Below are 21,085 nucleotides of genomic sequence, written 5' to 3'. Positions count from 1 at the left end.
AAGTTCCTCCCATTGCCTGCATTTTGCACATATACGAAATGCCCCCCCCCTCCCTCTTACGTGCCATATATACAACCGCCGGGACACATACATTCCGCAAGTCCCGCATGCTACAAAATCTATCATTTCATGCAAAATGGAGTCCTTAAATGGACTAAGACTTGGTGATATGCCAATTGCAATTTCAACTGCTGCCCTTATTCAAAATAGTATTGCTAATTAGTGTCAAATAGTGTTGCAACTAAACATTAAATAAGTATAAGAGAGTATAACTATATAAATAAAAGTACAAATAATTACAAACAAAACATTTAAGTATACTAAATATAAATAAAATAAAACAAAATAATGAAAACTTATGTTGCCTTCGTCTTGTCTTCCAGCATTATGCATCTGATTCCGACCCTGTCTTCTCGGTAACCAAAATACACAATATAGCTACAACAACTAATTTCCAAAACAACCACTGAAAGATACTCATATTCCAGAAAAAAATGTAGCACTACAAAAATGTATAAAAACAGACTATTCACCGATTAAAAAAGCACTTTTTCAGCACAGCTCAAATTCTCTGCCACGTTTTCTCCCCTGATAACCCTTCCCAGCTTCACATCATCTGCAAACAACTGAATATCCCCATGCAATTCATTGACAATGTCATTGATATAAAGGTTAAACAATGAGGTCCCAGTACTGAGCCCTGTGGGACCCCCACTTGTAACCCTCTGCCTACTTGATACTGCCCCACCATACACAACTCTCTGATACCTATCAGACAGCCAATCCTGAATCCAGTTGACTAACCCAACATCTAAACCCATATGCTGCAACTTAAATATCAGTTTATTATGTGGCATCCTGTCAAGTGCCTTTGCAAAATCCAAATAAAATGGCAGTATACGCCTTTCCCTCATCAGCTGCTCTTGTCACTTTATTATAAAAGGCAATCATATTACTAAAGCAAGAGTGCCCCATTAATAAATCCATGTTTACTCTCACAGATAGCATTACCCTCATCTGCCCAATGCTGTATATGATCCCTCACTAATTTCTCCAAGATTTTAACAACTACTGATGAAACACAAACTGGCCTGTAGTTAGACATATCCAGTCTGCTACTGCCCTTATGCAATGGCACTATTTTTACTTTCCTTTCATTCCTTGCATACCTCTCCTGTAGCCAGATTTTCATTGAAAAGCCAGGTCAACAGTGCTGTCAGTTCTCTCACATTCTCTCAAAACTCATGGCAAAATACTACCCAGTCCCACAGCTTTACTGACATCCAGAGTACTCAGTATTTGGAACTCACTCTCCTCCTGCACCTCTAAACCTTGAACCTGCCCTATCCCTCTAGTATTAAAACTTAGTTCTCCAGGACGAAATACTCCAATCAAGTGTTTATTGAACAACTCCAATATGTTCTCTGCATCAGTTACTCTATTCCCATTTTTATCCCACAATGACATTCTTCCACAGTTATTTCTCCTCCTACTGGTCGCATAGCTAAAAAATTCCCTAGGATTATCTTTGGATCTTTGTGCCAGTCTCTTCTCATATTCCAGTTTTGCCTTCCTTACCATATTAGTCACTCTCCTGGTCTGAATCTTATATACTTAATGCCCTCCACCCTTCTCCTTATATCTCTTCCATAATCTTTTTTTCACCTGCAGTTCCTGTTTGATATTGTTTGTCATCCACTTTACGCCAAATTGTGTCCTCTTCTTCACTCATGGAATAGAGCTTACTATTGCTGCCAACAAATATTCCTTCACAGTTTCCCATGCACTAATGATATCCCGGTCGTCTTCCAATTCTGCCCTCCATGGAACTGCCCCAAGTTGATATCTAAGACTATTATAGTTACCTGCCTTATAATTCCATACGTTCCCTTTTCTTTGGTACATGATGCAAAAAACTGGAAAGAACTATGATGAGTGAAAAACTGATGTTATGGCTTTTCAGGTAGATCTGAAAAGGCTGTATATATATATGGGGAAATGAACAGGGCAAGTCAGCAATGCAAAGTGTATGCTTCAAAATTTAGATAGAAAAATGGAATGCTATACACCTATTCAAACTGATTAGATATACTAAATGAAGTAGAAGAGATAATGGATCTGGAGATGATGACAGGCAAGAGACCTGGGGGGCATTGTGAAAACTAACAGTAAGGAGAATCAAAAGATTGTGGCAATGATGAGAGGTCATAAATGTAAACATGATGGCATTCCTTTACTCAGTCTTTATTTTTGACATTCCAGAAATCTGATGCAAACTTTCCTTCCTGGAAACTCTTCTTTTTTTCCTTTCTTAAAACAGATAATCCAGGCAAAAAATTAACACATGTGTGTGTGTTGTGTGGTGTGGTGTAGTGTAGCTTACTAATTCTAGAACATTTTGCTTTGTAATTCTAATCAAACCAAACTTGACATTGCTTCAGTCAATCTTTTCCGGAGTCTACAAAATCTCAAAAATCAGGTGATCTGCACAAAATAATCCAAATACAGCTTGAGTGATGTGTTTACATTTATGACCTCTCATAATTGCCACAATTCTATCGTTGTCATTACTGTTAGTTTTCACAATACCAAAGCAATCCTATGTCAGAGAGTTGTATTTTTTCATAAGTGAATTTTTGGTCAGTGCATAATTGTAATTATTGAATAAGAGCTTAAATGGCTTCATTTTTGCATTTATAAATCAATAGAAATACAGGGTGCCATGGACAACAACGGCCTTAGATAACGACGAGCAGCTGTAAGAAAAAAATATCTTCGTTAACGACTCTCGATTATGTAAACCTCTATCCGATCTAAAAAACCAGAATTTTCCGATCGCACTCAGCCATGCACGGGAAGACATTGTCAAATAGAGAACAGCCACACGGCATAGCTGTGAAGCTCAGATATGTTTGACCCATCATAGCCAGCTGTTTACGTTTTCCGTTTATTGTATAATATATTATAATATTATATATATTTTAATATATATAAAATATATTATATTAAAATTTGTGGTTATAAATGCATTTCATGATGAAAATGATATTTAAGCATTCATTTTTTATGTGTTGGTTTATATAGACAATAAATCGGCGGGTGCATGTCACTGTTCGTTCACCATCAAAAGGCAAAATCAAATCTCATCTGTATAATAATCACTGTATCTATAAGCTGCTAATCAGTGTATGTTATGGTAAGTGCTGTATTGTCACCTTACAAGCAAAATGTACTAAGTCAAAAATTGCAGGTTTCGAATTTAACTGTTAACTTTTATTTCCAAAAGTTTATTTTTTTGAACTTTTACTTTTATTTTCAGGTGACGATATGTTCTTTGTATCCCTTAGTGTTGTACAATTTGTAATAATACCGTATTTTGCATATCTTATTTTTTTATAGAGTGCATTTTTTTTACCGTATGACAAAATGGGTCCCAAAAAGAAAGCTAGTGAGGGGAAAAAAAACAGAAAAATTTTCTCTATTGAACAGAAGAAAGAAATAATAGCAAAACATCATGAAGGTGTAAAAGTTACAAGTTCTGAGGTAGATGATGATGATTTCAAAAGTAGCAGAGGTTGGTTTGACAACTTTAAAAAAATAACAGGAATTCATAGTGTGGTCAGACATGGAGAGGCAGCTAGTACTGACAAAGCAGCAACAGATAAATTTGTCATTAGTTGTTTTAAGGATACTTGCAAATTTAATGATTATATCATTAAATTTGTCATTAGCTTTAAAGGAATTATAGAGGAAGGAGAATACCTACCTCGACAAGTCTTCAATTGTGATGAGACTTGGTTATTTTGGAAGAAAATGTCCAATAGGACATTTATCACAAAGAAGAAAAAACACTTCCTGGGCATAAACCAATGAACGATAGGTTAACATTGCCTTTTAGCAGCAAATGCAAGTGGAGACTGCAAGGTAAAACCAATGTTAATCTACCACTCAGAGAATCCCCGAGCATTCAAAAAGTTCAATGTCTCTAAATCCAATCTCAGTGTTTTGTGGAAGTCTAACAGCAAAGCCTGGATCACAAGAATAGAATTTAGAGACTGGATTCGTGAAGTGTTTGGACCAACTGTCAAAGCCTATCTTGAGCAAAACAATTTGCCTCTAAAAGTCATTTTAACTTTGGATAACACACCTGGCCATCCAACGGGCATACAACAAGAGCTACCAGAGGAATTCGATTTTATCAAGGTGATTTTTCTTCCTCCCAAGACTACATCTCTGATTCAACCTATGGATCAGCTGATAATTTTTTTTACCAGGTGCTTTGAAATGTGAGGCTACCAACATAATAACCGTAAGAAAATTTTGGAAGGAAGAATTCAACATTGTCATAGCAATTAGGCTAATTGTAAAGGCTTGGCAAGAAGTAACAATGAAATGTCTCAAAGCAGCATGGAGGAAACTGTGTCCTTCCTTTGGTAATGAAGAAACTTCAGATGAAGGACACAAATTGGTAAAGGATATTGTGGCAACTGCTCATGATCTTAACTTGGAAGTAGAGGAAGAAGATGTTGAAGAATTATTGGAGATGCATGACCAAGAACTGACTACTGACGAGCTAAAAGAACTTTTCAAGCAGCAATGTGAAGAAAAGGAAATGGAAATTTCATCTGAAGATGAGGATGGAGAGAAAGAACAAATTACGACTGCTGAAATCAAAAATGTTTTGGCAAAGTGGGAGGAAGTTCAAAATGTTGCTATGAAATGGAATCCAAACAAATCTGAGGTTATCAGAACTGTAGATCTATTTAATGAAAAGTCCATGCAGTTTTTCAGAAACATTTTAAAAAAGAGGCAGAAGCAAACAACCCTAGACATTTTTTTACAGGTCCATTTGTCAAAAAACTCCGAAGTAAGCCCAATTATCCTTCTGGTGAAGATTGATAATTAAAAACTGTTTTCATGAACAATTCATTTTATTAATGTTAATTTTTTTGTAGCAAATACATATACTGTATAATAAATAAATGATATTTACCATATTTTTATGACATTTTAAATGAGTTTTATCTGCATTTTTAATATGTACTATGGTTGTGGGGAGGAGCCGGAACAAATTAATCGATTTTCAATTAAATCTTATGGGGAATCGCGCCTTGGATAATGACGGTTTTGGTTTACGATGGTAATCCTGGAACGCATTACCGTCACTAACCAAGGCACTACTGTATGCGATATTATAAATCCATCCTAATTTCATAACTGATTATTTAGAACATTAAAGAAAGCTTTTCAAAAATAGTCTAGAGAGCTTATGAGAATACAAACCTCTTCTACATTAGTCTGGCACAAATTGGTATCCTGACTTATATTTTTCAATCTTTTTATCACCTCTTCTCCTTCCCTAGGATCTACAGATGGCATTTCCTTACTCAGTTTTTATTCTTGATATTCCAGAGATCTGATGCAAACTTTCCTTCCTGGAAATTCTTTTAAGCCTCTCTTAAAACAGGTAAACCAGTTGCATAAAATTAACATATGTTGTGTTGTGTGGTGTAGTGCAGTGTAGCATTTTGCTTTGTAATTCTAACTAAACCAAACTTGATACTGCTTTAGTCACTCTTTTCTGGAATCTTTACAAAATCTCAAAAATCAGGTGACCTTTTTTGTGAAAATTAATAGGAAGGAAAATCCAAGGATTTTGACAATGATGAGAGGTCATAAATGTAAACATGATGGCATTCCAGAGGTTTTTCACTTTTTCTCTCTCTCTCACGGTTTCGTCTGCCTGGTATCTAATGAGAAAAAGTTTAAAAGTCAGGCCAGTGAAACCTATAATCACTAATAAAAGACAAATGTACAGGCTCCTGGGCATACTTTGTGTCTCTAAGTTTTGCAAGCAAAGGCAAATTCAAGGCAAAAGATTGTATTCTCGTAAGCTCTCTGTTTTTTAAACTTTTTCTATACATTTGGCTATGAAATAAGGATGGATAACATACCCATTTCTATTAATGTAGAAGAGATTTTCATAAGGTGCAAAACAACAAATCATTCCTGGAAGCCATATAAGCAAGGTGTGAGCAAGAAAGTGAGGAGCAGGTTTTTTCACTCTGTCAGTGGAAGAGTGAGTCAAATGCATTACCTGAAAGTGTGGTGAGTATGGAAATAGTGAAAATAAATTCAAGGTATGGTCCATGAACTCTGTGTCTGATGGTATGGAACTCAGTGAATTTTTTTGTATTCAAGGTGATCTAGTGATAATAATAATAATAAATGCATAGGGACCAAAGAAATAGTTTGCTGGAAAGGTTTGCTATTGATTCCGTGTGCCTTTCACACCTTTTTTTATTTGTGATTATGGTGGAATGAAACTATAGCTGAGGAAACTAAGGGCATGAGATTTTTTATTTATTAAATAAAAAACAGCCTGGTTGGCTGAGTGGTTAGTGTATTCGCTCTCTAGCCAAAAGGCTGCAAGGTTTGAATCCAGTCGTGGGCATGGATGTTTGTTGTTTGTGGAAATACTAGTGGTGGTGGGCCAGTAACTGGTTTCTCTGTTTTGTTGGGGAAAAAAAAATTGAGTTCCCCAAAAAAAACCCTTTTGGTTCTGCATAATGGCTAACTTATCTTTAGCTGAACAGCACCTGTACAAAGGTTCCTCATATGACTTCTGCATTAATTCAACCTTCGTATTTTTGCAGGTTTGGCTCCCACTGATGAGACTTCAATAAAGGTTAAAACCAGTCTAGGCAGTAACTCTTCCTATAATGCACAGCAATATACATGTCAGTATGGAAGAATGCTTTGTATCATTGGATACAGAGGCAATTGATACTCTACTCCTCATAGTTTGTCCTAACTTTGCATCATCTGCAAACAGCTGTATATCCCCATTCAAAGTCGACAGCCTCTACATACAAATATCCTAGTGCGAAAATATGATATCCTCATCATCATCATCATCAAATTCCTGCCATGTACCCTCAAGGGGGTGTACAGGATATGATAGTACTACATGAAAAAAATTACATCATTATTAATTTCCTATCTACAATTTTCCTCCAAATCAGTCTGTTACTTATCAAGACTACAACATTATCAGATCTTATATTTCTATCGTCTAAAGCACTTTGTACCGTATCAATCCACCTATATCTTGGTCTTCCTCTGGGTCGTTTTGCTGCCAACCTGGCAGAGAACACTTGTTTTGCTAATCTTTCCTCGCCCATTCTGTTTAAGTGACCATACCACCTGAGATTAGCTCTGCTAACGAATTCCTGGATGCTGACAATGTCAAGTTCTTTCCTAATATCCTCGTTTTTAATATGATATTGCCATTGATGCCATCTGTTCATGCCTCTAATCTTTCTCAGGACTCTCATATCTGTGGTCTCTAGTCTTTGGTCAAGTGTTTTACTTCTGACCCAGCTCTCAGATCCATAAGTTAAAACTGGTTTGAACACTGTCTTGTATACAGCTAATTTAGTGTTCCGACTAATTTCTCTCTTATTCCATATGAATTTATTCAATTGACTTCCCACCATACCAGCTTTGCTGATTCTGTTGTCTATTTCTATATTTAATTTACCATCTTCAGTAAAAATCGTGCCTAAATAGCTGAAATGTTTTACTTGTTCCACAGGTTCTCCATTCACAACACAGTTGACATTTTCAATGATTCTCCCTATTTTCATTGCCTTTGTCTTTTTATTGCTGACCTTCATACCATATCTATTACAACAGCTATTCAATTTAGTCAGAGAATCTTGCAGACTTGTAGCGGATTTATTTAGAAGTATAACATCATCTGCATAAAGCAAAGAGCTGACATTAACATCTCCAATTTTGATATCATGTTTAATACCACTTTCCTTCATAATGTGATCCATATAGATAATGAATAACAGAGGGGATAATGTACATCCTTGTCTCACACCAGATTTAACATTAAACCATCTTCCTGTACTTCCTTCAATTCTAACTGCTGATTTAAAACTCAAATACAGACTAAGTATTGCTTGATATAATGCCCCATTGACACCATATAACTGAAGCGTATTGAATAGCTTCTCTCTTGGCACCTTGTCATATGCCTTTTCCAGATCGACAAAACTTAAATACAGATCTTTGTTATATTCCGATGCTTTGTCGACTATTTGTCGTAAAGTGAAGATCTGATCCTGACAGCCTGTATTTGGCCTGAATCCACCTTGTTCTTCACCAAGCTTTTCTTCCACAATTCTTCTCAACCGTTTCTCAAGTATACTTGCATAGATCTTGCCAGGAACACTCAGTAGGGAAATACCTCTGTAATTCTCACATTCAGTTTTATTTCCCTTTTTATATATGGGTACTATGAGAGGTCTACTCCAATCATCGGGAATTCGTCCCTCTGTCCAGGCTTTCTGAACTATGCAGTGCAGCCACTGTAAGACTCTTACACCACCATACTTCAGCATTTCTGGTCGAATATCATTTACTCCTGCTGCCTTTCCACATTTCAAGCCTTTGATGGCTTTTTCTACTTCAAGTATGGATATGTATTCCTGACTGCATGCCTGGTCAGTGATTTTTACCACTGTGCTGTCATCACTGCTTGTTTCATTTAGCAGTTTTTCAAGTAATTACTCCATACTTCAAGGATATCTTTTTCTCCCGTTTTCATGTCACCTTTATCATCTCTAATTCCTTTTACAGCACTCTTTCCTCCATTCTTAAGCTTCTTCAACAATCTCCAGAATATTTTGCCACCTTCTTGATATTTATTTTCTGTATTCTTGCCAAACTCCTCCCATGACTTTTGTTTAGCTAGTTTCACACAGTGTTTAGCATTCTTGCATTTGTCTCTATATTCTCTAAGAGCACAAGCTGACTTATTTGACAGGAATTTTTGATATGCTTTCTTCTTTTCCTTCACTGCCTCTTTAACTTCCTGTGTCCACCAGGGAGTTCTGATTTCTTTATCCTTACAGACCACCTCACCACATGCCTCTCTGGCAGAATCAATCAATGTTTTCTTCAGAGTTTACCAATGAATCTCCAACATTCGATTCCTGTTCTTAAACTCTTTCATTTTTACTTCAATAATCTTTATGTATTTTAGTCTACAGTTCACATCTAAGAGCTGCTCAACTTTTATTCGCTTTAAAACATTCTTACATGTTATTCTTTTCAATATGAAATTCAATTTTATCCTGCTCAAGACTAAATAGTGATCAATTCCAATTTCAAATCCTCTGTACACACTGATGTCCTGCACCAGGGAGAAAACATCACTATCAACAATAACATAGTCAATGAGACTTTTCTTATTCCTAGTCTCTTCTCTCCATGTGAATTTGTGCACATTTTTATGTTGGAACATGGTGTTAGTAATAACCAGTCCATGTCCTGAGCAGAAATCCAACAGATATTTGCCATTATTATTAGCTTTGCTCTTTTCTCCAAATTTTCCCAAAATATTTTTGTATGTCTCACAATCATTTCCTACTCTGCTATTTAGATCCCCAACAAGGACCAACTTTTCATTTTTCATTGTGTCAGTTGCTTTTTCTAAAGCCTCAAAAAACTCCTCCACTTCTACCTTAGTATAACCTTCTGTGGGACCATAGGCACAAATAAGTCTCATTGTCCAGTTCCACATTTTCATATTTGCCCACATTACTCTACTTGAGACTGACTGCCATTCAAGAAGATTAGCCTCGTATTTTGTGTTGTATACTATGGCTACTCCTTCTTTTCCTTGATTGTTATTGCCTGAATATAACATTTTGTATTTATTGCTCAGAAAGATCTCACCAGTTTTGGTCTTTTTTGTTTCAGTCACCCCTATTATGTCGATCTGGTACTTATCTAATTCCTCAGCTAGCTCCATTTCTTTGCCATTCAGGCTTCCTACGTTGATAGTACCGATCTTTAACTCTGGTGATGTTGAGTTGGGGTTTGTTTTCAGATTTGTTCCAATAGCTGACTTTTCGCTGTTCGCCCTGGTTCCCTGGCGAAAACAACGGGGACCTTGTTTAACCGGGCGATGCCCCAGCCGGCATGAAATTCTGTCATGTTGTACCATCATTTTTTTTATTTTATTTTGGTTTAACCAATAAGAATACAATTTGGTCGGCTAAATCCCAAATTGCCAGCCCATCCTCGTTCGTTCAGTATCCAAGTAGATACCCAACAGGGTGCACCACGAGAAGGTGAGGATTGGACATTAGGTCAGAAGCCCTGGTCGGTTCTCCGCATTCCTTTAAAGGCTATGTGGAGGTCTCCTCTCAGTTATACAGCTTTGAGACCCTTAAGCACCCCGAAAATATGATATTTCACCTGCAAACTTCCTTTGTTTACACTTGGGTCAAGGATTAAACAGGAATATAATTTCTTGGCCAGTATAATTTATGTTGATGATAGAAATAATTCTGTTTTTTTAATGCAAACAATTATGATTTAATTTTTATAGATTTTATCTGATGTCACTTGGTACATAAAAATTTATGAATATTAGAAATATAATATACTTTAAAGGCAAAGAAAACAGACAGAATTCATAAAAATGGACTCACACTGGGAATATGCCAAAATGTTTCACACTAAAACCGACCATTGCTTGTGCACAGTCAATTCCCAACTTTTTAGCAACACGATTTATTCCAGGAACTAAACCAAAGAAGATTATTATACTAAATTAAATTGAAAACATAATGAAAATAAAAAGCTGCATTAAAATGCTGAGTTATAATAATTTTAATTTGTTTCTTAAATATAAAGAGCCAATAGGCTTCATTTCGGCGATATAAACATTGTTTAAATTAAGGGGATATTAAATCCCACATTGTTTTAAAACCGAATAAGAAACTCAAAGATTGGAATCAGAGAGTTTCATGCCGAATATAGCATAATAAACTATAAAAGTATCGGCGACTACTAGCGTGAGCTAATGCAAGCAGTCCAATACGTAGTACAAACTCAGGTAACTCGCAACAAAGGTGGTAAAGTTCTGATCGCTATTCTTGGTATTTTCCATAATGTTAAACACATTTCCTAGGAAATATATGCTGTTATTACATTATGATGGGAGGTCACTACCCAGACTGGTTTCAGCCTTTATTGAGGCTTCATCAGTGAGTAGCTAGACCAAATTAATACCAAAGGGTATAGAAAAAGAACTTATATTCTTTGTTATACGAGTTGTCAAAAAGGTGAACCAATTAAGTTACTTAAATATAAAGAGCCAATAGGCTTCATTTCAGCGATATAAACATTATTTAAATTAAGGGGATATTAAATCCCACTGAAACCGGTCTGGGTAGTGACCTGCCACCATAATGTTATTTCCTAGGAAATGTGTTTTACATTATGGAAAATACCAAGAATAGCAATCAGAACTTTACTACCTTTGCTGCGAGTTGCCCGAGTTTGTACAACGTACTTGGACTACTTGCATTAGCTCACGCTAGTAGTCATCAATACTTTTATAGTTTATTATACTATATTCGGCATGAAACTCTCTGATTCCAATCTTTGAGTTTCTTATTCGGTTTTAAAACAATGTGGGATTTAATAACCCCTTAATTTAAATAATTAATTTGTTTCTTTATTGAAACAAATAAATAAGAATGCATTAATAATTTTGAACTTCAGATAACAAATAATTCCATAATAAAATAACAACTTACATGTTGGACTTGAATTTTATAATGAAATTTTCTTCATCATATAGCACTTTATTTTTCTTTTTTGTATACTATAATAATTCTATAATAAAATAACTTACATGTTGGACTTGAATTTTATAAAGAAATTTTCTTCATCGTATAGCACTTTATTTTTCTTTTTTGTATACTTTAATGATTCAGTAAAGCACTCATGAAAAATATTTCTATAATATTACATGTAACAGAGTATTTCTTCAGATCCTAAATTATTTCCAGAAACTTAAATATCTTTTTTATATTTTCTAAAGTAAATATTTTCAAGTAGACACCAAATTTCACAATCCAGATGTGTGTCCCTTTTGGAAGTGACATTTGCATCCTCAGCACTAAGCTCTCTGAAAATGCTTAAGTTCAAATCTAGTTGCCAACTAGAGGAACTTTTTCTAAGCTTTTCTTCGACTGGTTCCCGAGGTAGTCAATCTTTGGCATGGACAAGTGGGTTTTTTCTTCCAGAAGTTTTTTTTGTCCTGTAAACTCAAGAAATTGACTGTATAGCCTACACTATAAATTGAAATAGTGTTTATTTCAATCTCCACCAGTAGCCATTCAGAAATAGCTGTCACAAGACTATCACTAATTATAAGAAACATCTGATGAAGAGATGAATGGCATGTATCACCATCTCGTGTCCCTTCAATGGATGCCTCTTATAATTTGTGATAGTCTTGTGACAGCTATCTCTGATTGGCTACTGGTGGAGATTGAACTGTCCACTCGGTCTTCAAAAGTTATATAGGGCTAAAACAGCCTCACCTATTCCCTATAAGGGAATAAAAGGCAGTTGATTTTTCTTAAATCAACAATCCAAATCTGACTATGAAAGACAAAGTGAAGAAAATTTGCCTCCTCTTCAAATGGCAGTTGAATCATCTAGCCCTTTGCCAAGCAAGGTATCATGTTTGGCATCAGACATCTGCTCTACTCTTCATAGTTTGTCCTAACTTTGCATCATCTGCAAACAGCTGTATATCCCCATTCAAATTCATTTTAGAAATTATGAACTTTACGACCATGTTATAAATAAGTATTTTAATTTCCCAATGTTTTGACCTTCATATTAAGGTCATCATCTGGAGTATATATACAAATATACAAGGACAAACTGAGTTACATTTCACACAGTAAGCTAAAGAAACAATGATTTGATCACTGGTTATTCTACTGGCAGTACCTCTAGTGAAAAAAAAAATTACAGGTAAAATTACAAATTAATTCATTATTTAGAAACTACATCTAAGTTAAATTCTATTTAAGATAACATGAGAGAAACATCATTTCTTATAGATAGTCTTCTTACAGTAACAATGACGTCCTGTTTTTAACATTACAATTGTTATATTAGATTTAGGATTCTTGATTATCTATAGTCCTGTTTATAGTTAACTCTTATGGAGAAAGGTTCCGTGAGTAGAATATGTGCCTTCCATATGCTTGGGATTTTTAGACTATCATTATTGTTCAGATTGGGGTGGTTGATAAGAATCTCACAGGCTTCCTTAAATTTGCGTTCATACCATGTTTAACACAAATTTAAGGAAGCCTGTGAGATTCTTATCAACCACCCCAATCTGAACAATAATGATGGTCTAAAAATCCCAAGCATATTGAAGGCACATATTCTACTCATGGAACCTTTCTCCATAAGAGTTAACTATAAACAGGACTATAGATAATCAAGAATCCTAAATAATCTAATATAACAATTGTAATGTTAAAAATAGGACATCATTATTACTGTAAGAAAACTATCTATAAGAAAGAATGTGAAACTTTTGGTAACACTTAATATCAGTAAATTATTTATTGCTGGAGTTAATAATTTTTTATACTAATTTCTATGAAACATGTTATCTTAAATAGAATTTAGCTTTGATGCAGATTCTAAATAATTAATTAATTTGTAATTTTATCTGTAATTTTTTTTTTCACTAGAGGTCATGCCAGTGGAATAACCGGAGATCAAATCATTGTTTCTTTAGCTTACTGTGTGAAATGTAACTTGGCTTGTCCTTGTATATTTGTCCTTACTCCAGATGATGACCTTAATATGAAGGTCAAAACGTCGAGAAATTAAAATAGTTAATAAACTTTATGGACTTTATAACCGTGTTATAAAATCATGGTTGTAAAGTCCATATTTTCTAAAATGAATGCTGATCACCATGCAACACTAAAAGAAAGGATTCCCATTCAAATCTTTCCCCAATATCATTAACATAAGGTTAAACAGCAAAAATGGCCCTAAAACAGACCCGAGGCACACCACTAGTGACTTTCCTCTTTTGTATCTTGCTCCCTCATACACAACTTATTGATACCTATCAAACAGCTGATCTCCAATCCAATGCGCTAGTCTAATATCCAACCCCCATATACTCTAGCTTGTCTATCAACTTATCATGTGGTAATCTTTCAAAAGCCTTTGTAAAGTCTAAGTATACTACCGTGTATCCATCTCCCACATCCAATGCTGCTGTCACCTGATTGTAATAAGTAACTAACTAACTAAAACATTTAGCAAATCCGTGCTGTCCGTCAAAGATAATACCATTCTTGTCAACTCAACTCTGGATCTTGATTCTCACCAGTCTTTGCAACACTTTAACCACAACATCTGATACAAAGACTGGCCTATAATTTGATGTTTGAATTATGTCACCTCCTTTACAAAGTGGTACAATCTTATCTTCCTTCCACTCCTTTGAACCTTTAATAGACTTATATTAAACAAATATGTCAAGGCAGATGTTAACTCTCTGGCACATTTCTTCAAAATATGCAGATATTTTGAAGCCAGCCCACAGCCTTATTAATATCAACTTATCCTTTGCAGCAGTTATCCTTATACCATTTTCTCCAATCAGTGCCACTCTGCCATAATCATTATCATTTTTGCTGGCTGCATATCGAAAGAACTCCCTGGGATTTTTTTTTTTTTGACTTAATTAGCTATAGCTAACTGCTGCTCATACTGAACATTTGCTATCCATACCAACCACATCACCCTCCTTGCCTGTTCTTTGTATTCCTCATGGAATTGATTATTACCACTCCTCTTATGTTGCCTCCATAATGCCTTCTTAATTTCTTCATTCATCCATTTCACACCTACCTTATTTAACCTTCTGACCTTTGGAATACATTTAGACATTGCTTCTACTAGATGATTCTTGAATATCATCAAAGTGGCATTGATCTCCTTTTCACCCAATTCCTCATTCCATGCTACAGCTCCAAGCTGTCTCCTAACATTCTCATAATCACCAGCCTTGTAGTTCCACATATACCCTTTCCTCACAGAAGTCCTCACATGGCTAGCAACCGCCCAGGTAATCACTTCATGGTCACTCTCACCGACTGGAGGAGATCTGACACCTGATTTATAATAACATTCTCTGGATGAGATGATCAAATCCAACACACTCAATCCTCCTGTGCCCTCCATTACATACTTCTTGAGGTAGCTGTCTCTCAAAAACTGAAGAAACTAATTTTCTTTATTTCCAGTTGTTATCTCATCATCCCAATCTATATTGCTGTAATTAAAATCACCCATAATGATCATCCTTTTCCCATATGCTTGGCTAATTTACTTATACATTTCCTGTTCACTACCCTACACATTACCAGTTCTATAGCAATATCCAACAATGTATTTCATTCTATCGTGTTTATCTCACACGATACTGCCTCAAAACTAATGTAGTGCCATGTACGAGGGTGGTCTGAAAAGTTCTCAGCCTAACAATGAAAAAACGAATTTATAATTTCAAAATTATTTTTATTTTTTTAACATAATCTCCCTTAAGACTAATACATTTATTCCAGCAGTGCTCCAGCCCCATTATTATTATTATTTGATGCCTCCAGGGAGTCCAAGGACTCATCGAGAGAGGGCACAATCCTGTAGTGCCTTATCCTGTAGTGGTTCTCAGTAAGATCTACAAAATACTCTTCTACAGCAGCAATCACCTCTTGATTTGAAGAAAAATGCTGACCAGTGAGAAAGAGCTTTAGTTTTGGGAAGAAATAGAAGTCAGAGGGAACCAAATCAGGGGAATAGGGTGGATGTTCCAACAATTCCTAGTGCAGATCCCTTAATTTTCCCATTGCCAAAACACCTTTGTGGATATGTGCATTGTCCTGATAAAAGATGATTTTTTTTCTTCTGCAAACTCGGTCTTTTCTCACAAAATTTTTTTGTCTAGTCTGATTTGAAGATCGGAATAATATTTAGCATCCCAAAACACCGATGCCATGACCTATCCTGCTGATGGAACCGACTTTGTCTTCTTTTGCACTGAACAACCGGTTTCTGCCCACTGTTTTGGCTGCTGTTTGGATTCTGGTGTGTAATGATGAATCCACGTCTCATCCATAGTAATAAGTGGAAGCATAAAATCAGTTTTATTCTTGTTAAAACGCTCCAAGCACTGTTCAGAGATTTTCATGCGAGTGCGTTTTTGATGTGCTGTGAGCAAGCAGGGCACCCATCTTTGCCTAAAGCTTTTTCATTTGCAATTCTTCATGCAAAATATATCCTATACATTCTTTTGAAATGCCTATAGTCCCAGCAATTTCATGCACTTTGACTCGCTGGTCATTCAATACCATATCGTGCACTTGATCAGTGAGTTCTGGTGTTGTTACACTTTTTTGAATGCCCTTCGCGTGGATCATCTTCAATGCTGGAACGGCCACATTTAAACTTGGCAGCCCGTTTCTTAATTGTCAAAAACGAAGAAGAAGAGTGCCCATAAACTTTTATGAACTTCGAATGAAGTTCATAAGTTTTTTTTTGCCGTTAAACCTTCTTTTACAAAGAATTTTATAACTAGACCATACTCAATTTTATCCATTTCAAGGAATACAGACAACACTTTTGCTTCAGACAGCTGTATAAAACAAACTACTTGATAGAATGACTTGCAGTTTCACATGGATGCTTATGACATATGTACCAACTTAGAAAAAAAAATCTTGATGATAGTGTGGCCATCTATGGTCGAGGCCGAGAACGTTTCAGACCACCCTTGTATGAACATAACTCTTTTTCTATCATCAATAGCATTCCAACTTCCTTTCACCCTTTCTATCTTCGTGAAAAACATTATACCCTTTCGTCTCTATTCCTGTCAGGATGTCATCCTCATTCAACCAACAATTTCTCACTTATTCCAACAATCTTTGGGTGAATAAACTCAATCAATACAATCATGTCATTTCCCTGGTTTCTGTTACTTCTAGCATTTGTATAGAAACAGTAAACATAACAACTCATTCCTGGATCTATAATAAGATTCACTGATAGCATTCAGTAGATGTGACTTCTCCATATTCCTCAAGCCATTTCTTTTTCTCCTTACTTGTCCCAGAACCTTCTTCATATCCAACTGTTTTCCCTATATCCCATGTCATCCCCTTCCCTTTTTTGTTTACACACACTCATGCATTCACATCCTCTTGGAGCGTCAACTTTTCTGACACTGTGTTTCCCTAACTTGCACACTTGTTCTGTCATTCTCTACACTCATGCTCCCCACTTCAATCTCTCATTTTTACTATCCTGCTGTATTACTTTCCCTTCCAACAGCAGTCTCTTCAAATGACTCACACCAAACTCATTCAGATGTAGTCCATCACTCTTATACACAGTGGTGAGCTAAGGAAATTTTAACAAAGGGCTCGCATCATCGACGAAAAAAAAAAGGTCATATTTCACACAAACAAAAACTTTTATTAATACAGCTATGTACAAATGCCAATCAAAAAGTATGAAGGGACAACCTGTAAAGGCTATCATTTTTAAACCAATATTTCATGATCTAAACATGAAATATTTGCACACGATCATCTGTGTTAATTTATCTTACACAAGAAAAACATTTTTAACTATCAAAATATAATAAGAATAAAATCTTTTATAATGGCACATTAAATGGTCCGCATTTTTTATAAACAAAATAAATTTCTTTTGTTTGCGACAGAAGTTTTATGACAAACAATCTATAAATAATAAATAAATATTATCTAAACACAATAATATTGAAGTACATTATATTGCTCTTTGTTTTTATATTTCAAGTCATAATCAAAGGTACCAATCAAGGGGCATTATTTTATAGTCCTATTTATTTATATGCGATTACCAAAAGGGAATTCTTATTTGTAAAATGGTAGTAACGGTAACTACAATATTTTATTTAATAAAATCACCTTGTTAGGTTACCGTATGAGTTTGTTGCTTAACATATTTCAAAAAATTATGTTTTGTTTTTTGAAGTATATTCTTCTTGTTTACTTTTTTTATTTTAATAAAAAAGTAATTCTTCTTGTTTACTTTTTTATTACCTTGTTTACTTTGTTTACAGCTCGCAAATTTGAGAAAAAAATAACAAAGGGCTCGGGCGAGCCCCTTATAGCTCACCACTGCTTATACAGTTCAATTCTTTCTTCAAACTCATTCCACACATTAACAACCTGCACTCCTTTCTCTACACACATTTCTGCTAACATATCATTCGTAATTCTTGTTTTTTGCCTCATTCAGCACTCTTCAAAGTAATTACTCCATACATCTAGAATATCTTTATCTTCAGTTTTCATGTCCCCTTTATCATTTGATTCCTTTTGCAACACCTCCTTTCTTCATTTTTAAGCTTTCTCAATAGCCTCCAGAATATTTTGCCACCCACCTGATATTTATTTTCCATGTTCTTACCAAAGTATTTCCATGACTTTTGTTTAGTTAGTTTGCACACTGCTTTGCAAACTTTCTTACATTTTTTTTGTATTCTTTCAGAGCACATTGTGGCTTACTTGCCAAAAACTTTCAAATGGCTTTCTTCTTTTTCTATGATTGTCTAACTTCCTAAACCTGATGTGGAATTTTGATTTTTCAATACTTGCAGTTCAGAACACGGGAGAATCAATCAATCAATGTTGTGAGAATCTAGATAACAGTGATATTCGAGGTATGAATGAAGATATTTGTGTGGTAGTACCTGATAGCTGTGAGCGTGACGTTGTAAGAGAGAATAAAGTTAAGCATACAGAATGATTGAATGAATCATCAGAAAATAAAAATGACGACACTGATGCAATGAGTGAAATAGCTCTATTATGCGGAGCAATACATGGAGTAAACCAGCAACTGGAACGTTGGCAAAAATCTTTAACAAGCGTACCAGCTAATAATTGGCAAAAGTATGATAAAAAAAATAAGGGTATGATAGTGAGTGTAAACAAAATGAAAGAGAGTGTGTTGTATGGAGATTCCCTAGTAAGAGGTGTGTTAGTTGAGAGTTGAACAAAATCGTACCAACCCGGTGCGAAAAGAATGTAAGCGAGTCAATTAGAATGTAGAAACAATGGGTGAAGCAACTGATAGTGGTAGTGGGTACAAATGATTTGAAAGGAAACAAAAAGGCTATGAGTGAGGATGTGAAGAAATCGCTTGAGGTAGCAAAAGAAAAGAGTGAGAGAGTTAGGATGGTGGGTCTGTTGCCACGGCATGACAGTGAAGAGTACAGATGGAGGGCCATAATTGCTAATGACTTTATGCGTGAATTATGTTTGATGAGTGGTGTGGAATTTGTGGATGTGTGGAATGAGTTTGATGGGTGAAAGGATTTATATAAAATGGATGAATTACATTTGAATGGATTTGGTGTGTGGAGACTTAAAAAGGTGTTGTCGAATGTGGTGGAAGTGAATGTACAGAACCAGGGAAACTAGAGTTATTAAGGGGGGAGAGAAGAAGATATGCAGATTTTAGGGAGACAGTTGAGTATGTGAATGTGTGCAATATGTAATATGTGTAATATGTAATATGTGTAATAAGAGCACATTTGAGGCTATTTGGTGTGAGATTGAAACTAGCATAACAAAATATACAGTTGGGTGCTGCTATAGACCAGGTGATGGAATAGATGGTGGAGATAGTATGCATAAGCAAATAGAAGAAATGAGTGGAAGGAGGGTAATTATTATGGGAGATTTCAACTATGGTTAACATTGATTGGAAGGAGGAGAGGACACATGGGAGGAAGGAATTGGATTTTATGTGGTTATTAAGGGATAACTATCTGCGACAGCATGTAATGGAAAATACTATGGGTCAGAGAGTGCTTGACCTATAATTGCATCTGAGAATTTGGCTGTAACGAACATGACCACGTTGCCACCAACTGGTGAGAGCAATCATAGGGTCTTGACTTGGGAGGTGGCTAAAGGTGTGGAATTTACAATTAAGACAAGGTACATGTGGAATTATCGGGCTGGTAAGTATGACAAGCTTAGGAGATTGATTGGTACAGTGCCGTGGCATGTAAAACTGCAAGGGCTAGAAGTTGACAGTGCATGGGAGGTGGTTAAGAAGTGTTTGCATGAAGCAATGGCTGATTGTATACTTAGAGTCCGAATAATAAATCAAGTAGGAGTTAAATGGATGAATAACACCATTAAGCTTGAGCTGCAAAAAAAGAAACAACTATGGAGGGAATTTAAGGAGAAAGGTGACCGGCAGACACATGAACAGTATAAAGCCCAAGCCAGAAGGGTAATGAGTGTGGTAAAAAAAGCAAAAAAGGATTACGAAAGAACATTGGCCATGCAGGCTAAAGAAAATCCTAAACAGTTTTTTCGATATGTTGCAAGTAGAAGAAAAAATGTATATGGCAGAATGATTTTAAAGAATGCTGATGGTAGGGAGTTAACTGAATCAGTTGATATAGTTGAATTATTGAGTGAGCACTTTTGCAATATCATCCAGGTAGTGACATTGCAGAAATGAATGAACCAAAAGTTTATACGGGAATTGTGGTGAATGAGGTGGAGGTGAGTAGTCTATTACAAAGCCTCAATGTCAATACATATGTGGGATTGGATGGTATACCAGCTCGTGTCGCAAAGCGGCTAAAGAATTGTCAGTACCCTTGACCATTCTGTTTAATCTGAGTCTCGTGTCTGGGTTAGTCCCGAGGGGGGTAGAAAGAGAGGAAAATAGTTCCACTGTATAAAGGAAGTTGCAAGACTGCTGTTGTAAATTACCAACCGATTAGCATATCAGGAATCGTTGTCAAGGTCTTGGAGAAACTAGTCAAGAGAAGAATACAGGATTGGATAGATGAAAATGGGATACTGTATGGGGGACAACATGGTATTGTGAAGGGTAGATCATGCCTCAGTAATTTGCTCACGTTTTATAACACAGTAACGACTGAACTGGATAAGGGTAATGGGTTTTCAGTGATTCTACTGGACCTTGCCAAGGCCTTTGATAGGATTCACCATGGAACTCTAATCAGTAAACTGGAGCAGATGGGGATGGATATAGGGTTGGTGAGATGGATAGGAGGGTGGTTGAAGGAGAGATACCAGAGAGTGGTTTATTCATGAGTGGAGTCCAAAAGACGGCT

The 21,085-nt window shown here is 35.8% G+C and overlaps 1 protein-coding gene across 1 annotated transcript in view; it reads right to left on the bottom strand.

The window, feature by feature from the left end:
- The window catches only part of Xpc (DNA repair protein complementing XP-C cells homolog), a 233,422-nt gene that overhangs the window by 160,749 nt on the left and 51,588 nt on the right, over positions 1-21,085 (bottom strand). Inside the window, exon 5 of the mRNA XM_090394599.1 lies at positions 10,515-10,608. Coding sequence (XP_090250725.1) covers positions 10,515-10,608 — 94 coding nt within the window. The remainder of the gene's footprint in view (positions 1-10,514; positions 10,609-21,085) is intronic.

The sequence above is a fragment of the Typopeltis vanoorti genome, chromosome 6, assembly GCF_054136105.1.
Source record: "Typopeltis vanoorti isolate ZY-2024b chromosome 6, IOZ_Tvanoo_1.0, whole genome shotgun sequence".
Taxonomy (NCBI): domain Eukaryota; kingdom Metazoa; phylum Arthropoda; class Arachnida; order Uropygi; family Thelyphonidae; genus Typopeltis; species Typopeltis vanoorti.
The sequence above is the reverse complement of the archived record's forward strand: the minus strand, read 5'-3'. Positions and strand labels throughout refer to the sequence as shown.